At 38.1% G+C, this 14,134-nt stretch overlaps 1 protein-coding gene across 2 annotated transcripts; it reads right to left on the reverse strand.

The window, feature by feature from the left end:
- LOC130931328 (L-rhamnose-binding lectin SML-like) lies at nt 1–7,031 on the reverse strand. Of its 2 annotated transcripts, none has more exons than XM_057860033.1 (9): nt 6,913–7,031; nt 6,800–6,835; nt 6,655–6,723; nt 6,461–6,596; nt 4,591–4,700; nt 4,478–4,522; nt 4,269–4,401; nt 256–359; nt 1–81 (listed from the first exon to the last, which is right to left on the reverse strand). In XM_057860033.1, exons 1-9 carry the CDS (start codon nt 6,944–6,946, stop codon nt 50–52), a joined length of 699 nt encoding a protein of 232 aa, XP_057716016.1. In that variant the 5' UTR covers nt 6,947–7,031; the 3' UTR covers nt 1–49. The 2 variants fall into 2 exon arrangements, with proteins under 2 accessions (XP_057716016.1, XP_057716025.1); XM_057860042.1 differs by having other exon boundaries at nt 6,655–6,720; nt 6,913–6,987.
- Nucleotides 7,032–14,134: the final 7,103 nt, after the last annotated feature.

Consider the following 14,134-nt stretch of genomic DNA (forward strand, 5'->3'; position numbering starts at 1 on the left):
GTCTTGTCAAGTTTCTCATACAAGTCTTTATTAATGACAGTACACCATGTTATGAGAGGCTAATGTGGGATTGCACAGGATCTGTAAAGCACAAAAACAGACCAGTTAAAAGTGAACTATTGTCCAATTAAAACACAGAAGAAGCCCATTACACAATCTTGATTCTATAGAATTGTCAGAATTAGTTCTCTTTCATCCCACTAGTCATGTTAAAACATTTGGACAGAAATGAGTTGCATGCAAGCCACTACTCACATGTACATGTGTAAGCAACCTCCAAGTACTTGTAGGTGCCCGGACAGGGGTCTCCAAATACGCGATTGCTTGCAGAAATGCTACAGCTGCTTTTCCCATTGCACCTAGGAAGAGCGGAATATTAGGGGAGCCATGATCCATTGAACCAATTCATATTTGAACCTAATGTGGTGACTCCTATATGGAAAGTTTTAAAATGGGCTATTCATTGAAGCTGTGCCTTGTGTGGAAAATACAGTAATATGCTATACGTTAGGGTGACCATATTTTGATTTCCAAAAAAGAGGACACTCAGCCCAGCCTCAAGATACTCGAATTTTACTCGAAGTTCACTCAAAGATGCCTATATCACTTTAATATATTTAAAGTGTGCCCCCTCACTCTGGATGGAAAAATGCAGTTTGAAAAAAAAACTGTATATTTTTTTAATGGAATCGTTTTCCAATTGTATTTAACATGTGTTACACTCATCCAGAGTAGTTTTGGCTTAAAATGGGGCTATCAAATTTATTGCGTTAACGGCAGTATTTAAAAAAAAAAAAAAAAAAAATCACGTTAAATAATTAACGCATGTGCTGCACAACCCACTCACACATTGTCGCGTACAATTTATAAAGACGCCGTTTTACCTATAGATAGCGCTAAACGGCAGCGTATAATGAGTAGAGAGAATTTTGACAGCCTTTGGAGCCATTTTTTACGTGGCTAAAGCCTTACAATACCTCTCAGCAATTAAAAATAACGTGGGAGCCAATGTGGGGAAGAAAGGTAGTAGATCATTTTCTTAACACCCTATGTTCTTTCCCAACGCAAAGATATATCAATTGGTGCCCCTACGCAGTCATGGTTGCACTTACCATCACACATTTGGGCAGAAGTTAAATGGCTGCAGTATCATTTACTGAAAGCTCAATACACTAGATGGAAATATTTAGTCACAATATACAAAGTCACATTTATCCTTTAAGAATTACAAGTCTTTATCCGTGGATCCCTCTCACAGAAAGAATGTTAATGTAAATGCCATCTTGAGGATTTGTCATAATAAACAAATACAGTACTTACGTACTGTATGTTGAATATATATTCGTCCGAGTTTTATTCATTTTTTTCTTAATGTATATAGTATAATGCAGACCCATGGAAAAGTAGTCCAGTCAATACACACACACAGTAGGCTTATAAATTACTATGACAATTGCCCTTGACAAATTGTTACAGTATTCCCATTCATTTGATATTCTTATTCAGTGTTCTAGATTGCACACAAACAGATACCGAAATTAACTATTCAACCACGTTTCCAAACGTAGCAGTTCAAAACTACGTTTCCCATAATGCCTAGCGTGGTTTAGCTTACTGATAGCTAGCTGAGGCAAAAATCAAACTTTGCTATAAAAGTTTACAATCATCGGCAGCGCAACGATGAGACACCAAACGGGATTTTACAGTCAAAGCTCCGACAGAAGTCAACAGTTGCCATTATATACGCATTTATCGTAAAAAACCTTAACTGGGCAGGCGTTGTGGCCAAATCGTCAACCCAGTAGATGGCGGTAATGCCTAATGATAGGGGTAAACTGCCAACAAAAACAAGAACAACTATTTCCCTCTCTACTACGAGGAGCCATGTCATCGCATGCAGGCGCTCCCACCAAGCGGCTGGAGGGATTCTCTTCAAATTGGTCCCGTGAAAAATCATAAATACCGGACATTTTTATGAATATATAAAACCTGCCCGGACGACGAGGATACTACGTGAAAGTAGGACTTGTCCGGACAAAAGAGGACGTTTGGTCACCTACTATACGCAGGGGTGAAAGTGGCTAGAATTTGCCAGAACACCCTGACGTGAAGGTCGCCACGGAGCCAGAAACTTATTTTTTTTTCTTTCGTTTTTTTTTTCGTCGGGGGGGGGGGAGGGGGCTTTGTCAAATATCTTAAACTACTGAAATGCAAAGAAAACTGTTTTAGCACTGTTATTTCTATAACATACAAGAACTGATTTTCATTCAAAATTGTATTTTTTTCAATGATTTGAAAAATAAAACTTAACCACAACCTCCATCTCCTAATTTTTATTTTCCCTCATCTCACATAAATGCCAAATCTCAATTTGAACTACTTAACATAGGATGTATATTAAAATTGAAGTTAATGTAAACATTTACTTTTTTTTTAAGATATAACACATTCAGAAATATAAGTACAAATGACTTATATTATGCAAAGTGAAATGGAATATATTTTAAAGATAGCGCAAATAATTGACCTTTTTAAATCATAAGGAAATGAATGAGTAGCCTAACATAAAACAAATATAAGTCCAAAGTGGACATTGACAGCTAAGATGTTCTGAACCTCCCCATCAGAGCAAGTAAATGAAAAAAATGCAAAAATATGATAAGCCTCCTGAACTCTTGTTGCATTTTTTTTTTTTTTTAAGTCGGCTCAATTCAACCTTTTTTTGCTGTTCCAGAAAAAATGCACATTTGAACCAATCAGAGCTAACTATCTTTGCTGATCACATGTCAGTATGTCAGCCAATTGAACGGATAAATGAGTCAAGGCATTTTGCTTTGCTGCGTGCATTCGCACATTGACGTGACTTATCATCGTCAGACTCATAACTGCAGCAGCTGGGGAAACCTCCATGCCGTCCATGGAATAAAATGAATATTGGTGGAAACTGATTACGCTATACAAGCACTTTATTATGCTAGTTAACACTTGTGTATGCAAATCTGATATTGGTAGATTGTTTTCTTCTTGGAGGTGAAATGCATGTGTGGCAGCTTAGCATTTATTAATTTTTTATTTTTACATAGCATTTTGACAGTTGCAGTCATATTTTCGGAATCAAAGCACCGTCTACCGAACAGCATTGCGGCCCTGAATCATACCGGAACTGCGTACTGGCCTTGAATCTTATATCGGAACTGCGTTCCTGACCGTTCTGGCCCACTTTCTTCCCTGACTATACGTATATATTTTTTACAACTTTCCCCTTTGTAATTTTTTTTAAAGCGCGCTGCCTATCGTCTTAGTAAACCTTCGAGTTTGTAGCATTGAGCTCCGTCGACCAGCTGTCACGGACTCCTTTTGTTATCTACTATCCCGCGATCGCGTGTTATTTTTTGTTTGCAATCATTAAACCATTGTACGTATCCCCCGCTTGTTGTCTGCTTCGAGGTTCAACCTCGTTTCCGCATTTGCGGACGCTAACAATTATAATAATTGACCACAGCATCCCGTCTATTAGCCTCCTTTTTTGGGGGGGTGGGGTCCCTTATTTCAATTTCTGAAAGGTGGCAACCCTACTTTGGAAACAGTTCCCAAATTACTGCGACATTTCTTTCAGTAAAAGACAATAAAAGTAAAGTAGACATAGTCAACTGACCAGAGATTGTTGCTCCGGTCCAGCACTCTCCCTCTGGAGAGCAGTCCTGCTCTTCCAGGCTCAAACTCGTCGTGTTCGTTCATGTTTCGTCTTCAAATGTTTTATCAGGTTCGGGGTATTGAAACTGGCCAATTTAGCTCCACATGTCGAAACTTTCAGGCCGCAAATCTTGCATGCAGCCATTGATTTTAATCAACGGGATTTCTATTTTGGAAATATTTCCTGACTGCCGCCATTTCTCTTGGTTTGCTTTTCCTCCATATGAAAAAGCGTCCTTGTCATTGGTCAGAGTGGCTATTGGCCCGCTCTCATTGGTCTGGAGCAGGCCAATAGCGATAGTGCTTGGTGTTCACATGTCATCACACAACACAGACAATGTAGTGGGCGCCAGGAGGAAAAAAAGGCTGCAGTCAAATGTTATAATAATGGACCGGTAAATGGTATCGGCGCAGTCTTTGCTGGTATTCGCCGATACCGATACCATCATTTCGGGCCGGATCGGCGACCCCTGCCGATACTAGTATCGGTATATGTGCATCTTTAGTTACATCGCCAGCGTAAGAACGGACCTCGTTCGTAAACCGGGGACTACATGTATTTCAAGTCGACCTACCTTTTGGCAACAATATCAGTCGGGTGCAAGCATTCCTTGTTTTTGGTCCTTTGTGGTTGCCTTTTGTATGCACAAACATTCTCATCACGGCGTCCGTAGTCTGCACCGTAGACCTGAATAACATGGTCGAATCCTGTCGAGTCCACAACACCAAAATGAGTTGTCGATAACATTGAAAAGCACACTTAGAATCCAAATTTAACTCTTACCACAATACAAATGTGCCAAAGACATCTCGCACGCCACCACAATAACTGTGGGAGTAAAACAATATTACACTGTATTCTCAGTCAAGCATCATTGCACACAGCCGGTGACTTACCCGCAGGCATGCAGACAAATTCCGTTTGCAAATATTTCGAGGTTCCAGCACAAGGATCAGGTTTGCGGAAATCCTCCAGGAATAATTCACACGATTGCTTTCCGTCACAACTGCAGACAAATGAATGAAAAAGCACTTTAAACTAGGGACGTCACGTGATTGCAAATCTGGCTGAGCCGCCATTTTGCTGAAGATCGTAATCGGGTGAAAAGGACAGTTTTTTTAAAATAAAAAAATTAATGTTTTTCCTGCATCATGCTCGTACAGCGGCACCCCCTTTTTTTTTTTAAACAAACGTGTCCATCTGTTTTACACAGAATGGAAGTCAGTGTCTGGTTGGTCTGAACAGTTTTAATGTTTCACATTGGGATCATTCTACATACCTGGTTTATTATGACAAAGCAGCAAACAAGAAAAAAACCGAACAACAACAAGAAATGCATTAAACACCTACACCAACTTTGAATATGTTAGTGCTATAGTCAGCTACAGTGGGGAGAACAAGTATTTGATACACTGCCAATGGGAAAACCCAATGGGTTTTCCCATTGGCAGTGTATCAAGTACTTGTTCTCCCCATTGTAGCTGCATTTCCGGTTGACATGTGGGGGCTTGTTGACCAGGGAAAGAATGGGAGGGGTAGAGTGTAAAATCAGTAGTGCTGCAACAAATAATCGATTTACTCGATTAGAAAAAATATTCGAATTAAATTTTGTTGCTTCGAGTATTCGCTTAATTAAAGTGGCGTTGTAATGGTTTATTATAAAAGTGTTTGCATTTAGTTTATTAGGGTGGATACACTGCCCTCTGTCTGGCTCTTTACACATGGCTGAATCCAACTGCTACCTGTTAAGACCAACGTAAGCCAAGTTTTTGTTTAACCCTACATTGCCAAATTATTGCATTTGATACACCTAAAATTTCATGATTTTGAGACTAATTCGTAATTTTGACATTTCTTTTCGAAAAAAAAAAAAAAAGATGGATGCAAGTCGACACATGCATATACTGGTTCCATGAGAAAATTAAACAAGATTTAGCAAGGGTTATAAATATATAAATATTACACATTCCTTTTTACGAGTTTCTTAAAGACCTTATTTTTCAAAATTTGTGATTCTCTGACAATTGCTTCATATTGCAGGCATTAAAGGGTTAAACTAATGTTTTTTAATGCATTCATAATTTAGTATATAGGTATTTTTAGCCGTTTTTTGTGGGAATATGTGTCAACCATTTGTTAAGAGCATTGTTAAAAAAAAAAAAAAAAAAAAAGCTGTAGCATTTTATAGCATTAAAGCTATCGGAACGTTTCTATGCAAGTTAGTCAATTGTTTTGTTGTCTGTAGATTTTTTTTTTTTAATTATACCATTTGAGGCTCAGCTCAGGTATTTTAATTTTTCATGTTCCTTATCAGATTACTCGATTATTCAAACTAAGTAGTCCATCGATTAACCGACTACTAAAATATTCAATAGCTGCAGCCCTACAAATCTCTGATCTAGAAACTAATAATTGTGTGAATCCCTTGAGAGTGTAAGCCCGTCGGCAACCGACCCTACGCCACTCCATCGCCAATCCCGACACCGGGCCCCCCCCACCCGAGCGCGCCCAATCACATCCAGCCGCGCGCGAGCCCCACCAAACACGCGACAGCCACGCAGACAAGTGGAGACGCCGCACGGGCACCAACCCAGCCAGCCCATCCCTCCTCCCACAGCCCAGCAAAGGAGCCATCGTTACCCCATCCAGAGACCACCTGAATCACTTTGATTTATTCATTTACATACATCTGAATCTTATTTCTCTTGCATTTATAGCCATTTTTATCCAATTATTTTTAACTTGGGGTCCTCGATAAAAACATACCTCATCTTGACTTTGTCCAAGGTGTCTGGTCGGGCACATTGTGTATTAGACAGCATTTTCTGTGATGTTCCCTCCGCGCAAACCTTTGCAGCCGAGCGCCCATACAAGGCCTTTTCCACCTTGATCACTCCTTGTCCTGTCAAAACCAAAGTTCAGGTTGACCACAAAGAGTTTGAACAGAAGTCCAGTCTTACCACAGTTCATATGATGGACTTGCCGACTATTCAGATCACAGGTGGTTACCTGCTCAGCAGCATCAACTACTGCAAGAAACAACAGGACACATGTAGTATAAATAAAAATGAAATTTGATGCGAGATTTAAAAAATGGCAACTCACCTGCTGTTAGTAGGAGTAAATACATTACTGTCACCGCTGGAAAAACATCAGTTTTTAGCTTACATTTTATGAAGTAAACAGTTGAAGCTAATAATAGCAAAGCTAATACTCACATAGTGCTGAATTGAGTCCAAAGCAGGACACCATGTTTCATGCAATCTAATTTTTCGGTCTTGGAAAACACTCACAGGTGAATTAATTGCTTTTATAGTGACTGCAACACTTGTACTCAAGCTGCTAATCAAAAGCCACACCTTCTTTACGTTACAACCAATCGCAACAGCTCTTCATTTGTCTGAAATTGACTGTTTGTAGTGTTAACCTGACACTTTAAACTCATGGGAAATTGCTGCATTTGATAATATTGAATGGCAAAAGCGTGGCTTATTCCTTTTAGTATTTTTTTTAATTTAATTTCAGACAAAGTAAAGGAATTACATTTGAAGAGTTTGTTGGGAACATTTTCCATTTCAAAATTCATCGCCAAACTGGAAATTATTCCTGATTGAAGTTGAAATATATTTCTTGTCACTTAATATGATCACAAACTGAAAAAAAGCAAGTCTGCAAATGAAACTCATTCAGAAATATATAACAAATTTAAAAATTTTATCTTTTTCTATGTCTCAAGAAGAAAAAGTAAAAATGTAAATAATGTGCAAGTATTTTACATAAATTGGTTGTTTTGTATTGTTGTAGTTTCTGTATTTTGTATTGCTCAATAAAAAATGTAAAACAATAAATAAATAAATAAATAAATAAATAATAATAATACCCATATTGGCCCGAATGTAAGACGGTGTTTTTTTGCATTGAAATAAGACTGAAAAAGTTGGGGTCATCTTATATTCGCGGTCTAAACGTTATACCCATTCATGACACTAGAAAGCGCCAGATATCATTGTAGCGATGTTCTGTCATGACAGATCTCAACTACACTCAAGTTTAACCAGTTTGCATTATTTTATTGCATTGTTTTTCCTTATTTAGATTTGTTTCAAGACTACAGTTACAGTTAGACTTCACTTTGATGGCTAATGCAGTTATTGTAATTTTTTTGTTTTATCACAATAGATTGGTTTATTTACATTTCAAAAACCAGAAGCCATTCATTTATGAATGTGATTGCACTTTAGTTTACACATTTAATTGTTCAGATATTAAGATTTGAATGAGGCAAAATAACATGCTTTTTCTCTCAAATATATTGTTATAATTAGGGCTGTCAAACGATTAAAATTTTTAATCAAGTTAATTACAGCTTGAAAAATAATTAATAGTTATTAATCACAATTCAAACCATCTATAAAACATGCCATATTTTTCTGTAAATTATTGTTGGAATGGAAAGATAAGACACAAGATGGATATAGACATTCAAAATACAGTACATAAGGACTATTTGTTTATTACAACAATAAATCAACAAGATGGCATTAACATTATTAACATTCTGTTATCCATGGATAGAAAAGACTTGTAGTTCTTACAAGGAAAATGTTAGTACAAGTTATAAAAATGTATATTAAAACCCCTCTTAATGTTTTCGTTTCAATAAAATTTGTAAAATTTTCAATCAAAAAATAAACTAGTAACCCGCCATTGTTGATGTCAATAATTACTTACACAATGCTCATGGGTGCTGAAGCCTATAAAATCAGTCGCACCCAAGCGCCAGCAAAACTCCATAAAACAGAATTAACAAGCAGTTCACTGTACTGTCATTTAAAACTGTCTGAGCAGGGGGAGTGTGTTAATTGCGTCAAATTTTTTAATGTGATTAATTTTTAAAAATTAATTAACGCCCGTTAACGCGATAATTTTGACAGCCCTAGTTATAATCATTTGTTTCGGATGTACTGTAATTATTTTCTGTATAAAAATTAATTTGGTGTTCAAATAGTCTTTTTTTCAAACTTGAGTCTTGAAAAAGAGGGGGTCGTCTTATAATCAGGGCCGTCTTATATTCGGGCCAATACAGTAATAAAATAAATTTACACACTCGTACTCTATATAGTTAAAATATCGTGGGATGTAAGCCATTTTTCTCCGATTAATCCAGGGGTCTGCGACACAAAATGTTGAAAGAGCCATGTTGGACCGCAAAACAAATATGTCAGGAGCCATAAAAAATTAAAAGCCTTATATAATAAGCCTTAGAATGCAGGCAACACATGTTGCTCTATGTTAGCTATATTAGCCAAATATCAAAATGACTAAGTTGGCTACTAATACATAATAAGCCTTCATGATTTAATGTTTATTTTCCCTGCAGTGCATCCTATATACAGTGCTGGCCAAAAGTATTGGCACCCCTTCAATTCTGTCGGATAATGCTCAATTTCTCCCAGAAAATGATTGCAATTACAAATGTTTTGGTAGTAATATCTTCATTTATTTGGCTTGCAATGAAAAAACACAAAAGAGAATGGAAAAATTATTTAAATCATGATCATTTTACACAAAACTCCAAAAATGGGCCAGACAAAAGTATTGGCACACTTTGAAAAATCATGTGATGCTTCTCCAATTTGTGTTATTAACAGCGCTTGTTACCCACCTGCAGGACATAACAGGTGGTGGCAATAACTAAATCAAACTTGGAGCTAGTTAAAATGGATTAAAGTTGACTCGACCTCTGTCCTGTGTCCTTGTGTGTACCATATTGAGCATGGAGAAAAGAAAGAAAGACCAAAAAACTGTCTGAGGATTTGAGAAGCAAAATTGTGAGGAAGCATGGGCAATCTCAAGGCTACAAGTCCATCTCCAAAGACCTGAATGTTCCTGTGTCTACCATTCGCAGTGTCATCAATAAGTGTAAAGCCCATGGCACTGTTGCTAACCTCCCTAGATGTGTGCGGAAAAGAAACATTGACGAGAGAGTTCAACAAGAAAGCAGTCCGAGGGTACAACAATGTAACCCGTACAATCCGTCGGCATCTAAATGAAAAGGGACTCTATGGTAGGATACCCAGGAAGAACACACTTCTGACCCAGAGACATAAAAAAGCCAGGCTGGAGTTTGCCAAAACTTACCTGAGAAAGTCAAAAATGTTTTGGAAGAATGTTCTCAGGTCAAATGAGACAAAAGTAGAGCTTTTTGGGAAAATGCATCAACAAAGAGTTGACAGGAAAAAAACGAGGCCTTCAAAGAAAAGAACACGATCCCCACAGTCAAACAAGGTGGAGGTTCCCTGATGTTTTGGGGTTGCTTTGCTACCTCTGGCACTGGACTGCTTGACCGTGTGCATGGCATTATGAAGTCTGAAGACTACCAACAAATTTTGCAGCATAATGTAGGGCCCAGTGTGAGAAAGCTAGGTCTCCTTCAGAGGTCTTCCAGCAGGACAATGACCCAAAACACACTTCAAAAAGCGCTAGAAATTGTTTGAAAGAAAGCACTGGAGACTTCTAAAGTGGCCAGCAATGAGTCCAGACCTGAATCCCATAGAACACCTGTGGAGAGATCTGAAAATGGCAGTTTGGAGAAGGCACTCTTCAAATCTCAGAGACCTGGAGCAGTTGGCCAAAGAATAATGGTCTAAAATTCCAGCAGAACATTGTAAGAAACTCATTGATGGATACTGCAAGCGGTTGTCCGCAGTTATTTTGTCTAAAGGTTGTGCTACCAAGTATTAGGCTGAGGATGCCAATACTTTTGTCCGGCCCATTTTTGGAGTTTTGTGTAAAATGATAATGATTTTTTTCTTTTCCATTCTCTCTTGTATTTTGTTCATTGCAAGCAATATAAATGAAGGTATTACTACCAAAGCATTTGTAATTGCAATCATTTTCTGGGAGAAATTGAGCATTATCTGACAGAATTGCAGGGGTGCCAATACTTTCGGCCAGCACTGTATATAGAATGACGCACTCTGTTGTACGATACCGCCTCAAGTTTAACTCGATTACAATATTATTGAATTAGAAGAATGTTTGTGTCATGTTTGTTCTCCTACAGAAAACATAATAAAACAAAAAATCTATTTCCCAGCCCCATCTTTTTCAATTTTCAAACATTTCTGAAAAAAGCCCCAGGGAGCCACTAGGGCAGTGCTAAAGAGCAGCATGCGGCTCTGGGCTGCGGGTTGTTGACCACTGGCTTAACCAATGAGAACGGTTTTAGACGTATTTCCAAAAAACATACTTACGGATATTATAGCCATTTCATGAATAATTGAAGTGCAAATCCTACACTGTGCAGCACAGGCTGAGTTTGACTTTTTGGACAGGGGGGGCACAACATGTTAATGACCCCGAAACGCAGTGTCAGCAATAAAATTAACTTACAACAATATTTACAGTGCCTTGCAAAAGTATTCGGCCCCCTTGAATCTTGCAACCTTTCGCCACATTTCAGGCTTCCAACATAAAGATATGAAATTTAATTTTTTTGTCAAGAATCAACAACAAGTGGGACACAATCGAGAAGTGGAACAACATTTATTGGATAATTGAAACTTTTTTAACAAATAAAAAACTCAAAAGTGGGGCGTGCAATATTATTCGGCCCCTTTACTTTCAGTGCAGCAAACTCACTCCAGAAGGTCAGTGAGGATCTCTGAATGATCCAACGTTGTCCTAAATGACCGATGATGATAAATAAAATCCGCCTGTGTGTAATCAAGTCTCCGTATAAATGCACCTGCTCTGTGATAGTCTCAGGGTTCTGTTTAAAGTGCAGAGAGCATTATGAAAACCAAGGAACACACCAGGCAGGTCCGAGATACTGTTGTGGAGAAGTTTAAAGCCGGATTTGGATACAGAAAGATTTCCCAAGCTTTAAACATCTCAAGGAGCACTGTGCAAGCCATCATATTGAAATGGAAGGAGCATCAGACCACTGCAAATCTACCAAGACCCGGCCGTCCTTCCAAACTTTCTTCCCAAACAAGGAGAAAACTGATCAGAGATGCAGCCAAGAGGCCCATGATCACTCTGGACGAACTGCAGAGATCTACAGCTGAGGTGGGAGAGTCTGTCCATAGGACAACAATCAGTCGTACACTGCACAAATCTGGCCTTTATGGAAGAGTGGCAATCATGCAGCATCATGGTTTGGGCCTGCTTTTCTTCAACAGGGACAGGGAAGATGGTTAAAATTGACGGGAAGATGGATGCAGCCAAATACAGGAACATTCTGGAAGAAAACCTGTTGGTATCTGCACAAGACCTGAGACTGGGACGGAGATTTATCGTCCAACAGGACAATGATCCAAAACGTAAAGCCAAATCTACAATGGAATGGTTCAAATATAAACGTATCCAGGTCTTAGAATGGCCAAGTCAAAGTCCAGACCTGAATCCAATCGAGAATCTGTGGAAAGAGCTGAAGACTGCTGTTCACAAACACTCTCCATCCAACCTCACTGAGCTCGAGCTGTTTTGCAAGGAAGAATGGGCAAGAATGTCAGTCTCTCGATGTGTAAAACTGATAGAAACATACCCCAAGCGACTTGCAGCTGTAATTGGAGCAAAAGGTGGCGCTACAAAGTATGAACGCAAGGGAGCCGAATAATATTGCACGCCCCACTTTTCAGTTTTTTATTTGTTAAAAAAGTTTAAATTATCCAATAAATTTTGTTCCACTTCACGATTGTGTCCCACTTGTTGTTGATTCTTGACAAAAAATTAAAATTTTATATCTTTATGTTTGAAGCTTGAAATGTGGCGAAAGGTTGCAAGGTTCAAGGGGGCCGAATACTTTTGCAAGGCACTGTATAATAATAAGTTGACGATGAGAGTTTTTTGTTTCCCATCATTCTTGAGGGGAATTCTAAATCAGGCTGTTTAGGACAGCTATACTTTTCGCCAAGATTGTCATCCATTGAATATGGTACGCCTGCCGATGTCATGCTAATGTAGTTACCCCAGTCAAAAATTGCATCCCCTGGGCAGAGCCATATGGAGGTAGATTTGTGTCTTTAAAAAAAAGTTGCTTCAATAAAAAGTTTTTTCAATCAAAAAATATATTTTCAACCCAAAAAAAACAAAAAGTTGATCAAAAGAAAATGTGTTTGAATGCAAAAATAAATTTGAAACTCAACCCCCCCCCCCAAAAAAAATGCATGTGAAATTTATTTTTCTTTGATTGATTTTTTTTGTTGTTTTTTGATTGAAGCAATTTTTTTTTGATTGAAGTAATGTTGATTTGTGTTTGGGCCACATGTTGGCTAGGACATTTTTGTTTTTATTATTCAATCAAAAAATAAGTTGCTTCCCAAAAAAATATTTTCAAAAAGAAAAAAATCACTCCGATCAAAAAAAAAAAAAAAAAAAAAATTTTAATCATAGAATAGGTTTTTAAATGTGAAAAAATATTTGAGATTGAAAAATTTGCATTTGAACACTTAATTTTTCATTTAAAAAGTTTTCTTTAATTGAAGCAATCCTTTTTGCTTGGGCCATATTATAGGTAGGACATTTGTGTCTAAATCATTCAATCCCCCAAAAACTTCAAGCTTCTAATCAAAAAGAAAAAAATCAATTGAAAAATAAAATTGCCCTCCCCGAATATACAGTGCCTTGCAAAAGTATTTGGCCCCCTTGAACCTTGCAACCTTTCGCCACATTTCAAGCTTCAAACATAAAGATATAAAATTTTAATTTTTTGTCAAGAATCAACAACAAGTGGGACACAATCGTGAAGTGGAACAAAATTTATTGGATAATTTAAACTTTTTTAACAAAAAAAAAACTGAAAAGTGGGGCGTGCAATATTATTCGGCCCCCTTGCGTTAATACTTTGTAGCGCCACCTTTTGCTCCAATTACAGCTGCAAGTCGCTTGGGGTATGTTTCTATCAGTTTTGCACATCGAGAGACTGACATTCTTGCCCATTCTTCCTTGCAAAACAGCTCGAGCTCAGTGAGGTTGGATGGAGAGTGTTTGTGAACAGCAGTCTTCAGCTCTTTCCACAGATTCTCGATTGGATTCAGGTCTGGACTTTGACTTGGCCATTCTAACACCTGGATACGTTTATTTTTTATCCATTCTATTGTAGATTTGGCTTTATGTTTTGGATCATTGTCCTGTTGGAAGATAAATCTCCGTCCCAGTTTCAGGTCTTGTGCAGATACCAACAGGTTTTCTTCCAGAATGTTCCTGTATTTGGCTGCCTCCATCTTCCCATCAATTTTAACCATCTTCCCTGTCCCTGCTGAAGAAAAGCAGGCCCAAACCATGATGCTGCCACCACCATGTTTGACAGTGGGGATGGTGTGTTCAGGGTGATGAGCTGTGTTGCTTTTACGCCAAACATATCGTTTTGCATTTAGGCCAAAAAGTTCAATTTTGGTTTCATCTGACCAGGACACCTTCTTCCACATGTTTGGT

Source organism: Corythoichthys intestinalis, chromosome 2 (assembly GCF_030265065.1).
Source record: "Corythoichthys intestinalis isolate RoL2023-P3 chromosome 2, ASM3026506v1, whole genome shotgun sequence".
Lineage (NCBI taxonomy): Eukaryota > Metazoa > Chordata > Actinopteri > Syngnathiformes > Syngnathidae > Corythoichthys > Corythoichthys intestinalis.

What these genes read in the sequence shown, in the direction of transcription:
- LOC130931328 (XM_057860033.1), bottom strand. Translation starts at nt 6,946, where the DNA reads ATGGTGTCCTGCTTTGGACTCAATTCAGCACTAT. An exon ending in AGTCCATCATATGAACTGTG is followed by an intron (nt 6,597 to 6,654) that starts GTAAGACTGGAC and finishes TGGTTTTGACAG; the next exon opens with GACAAGGAGTGATCAAGGTG. An exon ending in GGTTGCTTACACATGTACAT is followed by an intron (nt 82 to 255) that starts GTGAGTAGTGGC and finishes TGTGCTTTACAG; the next exon opens with ATCCTGTGCAATCCCACATT.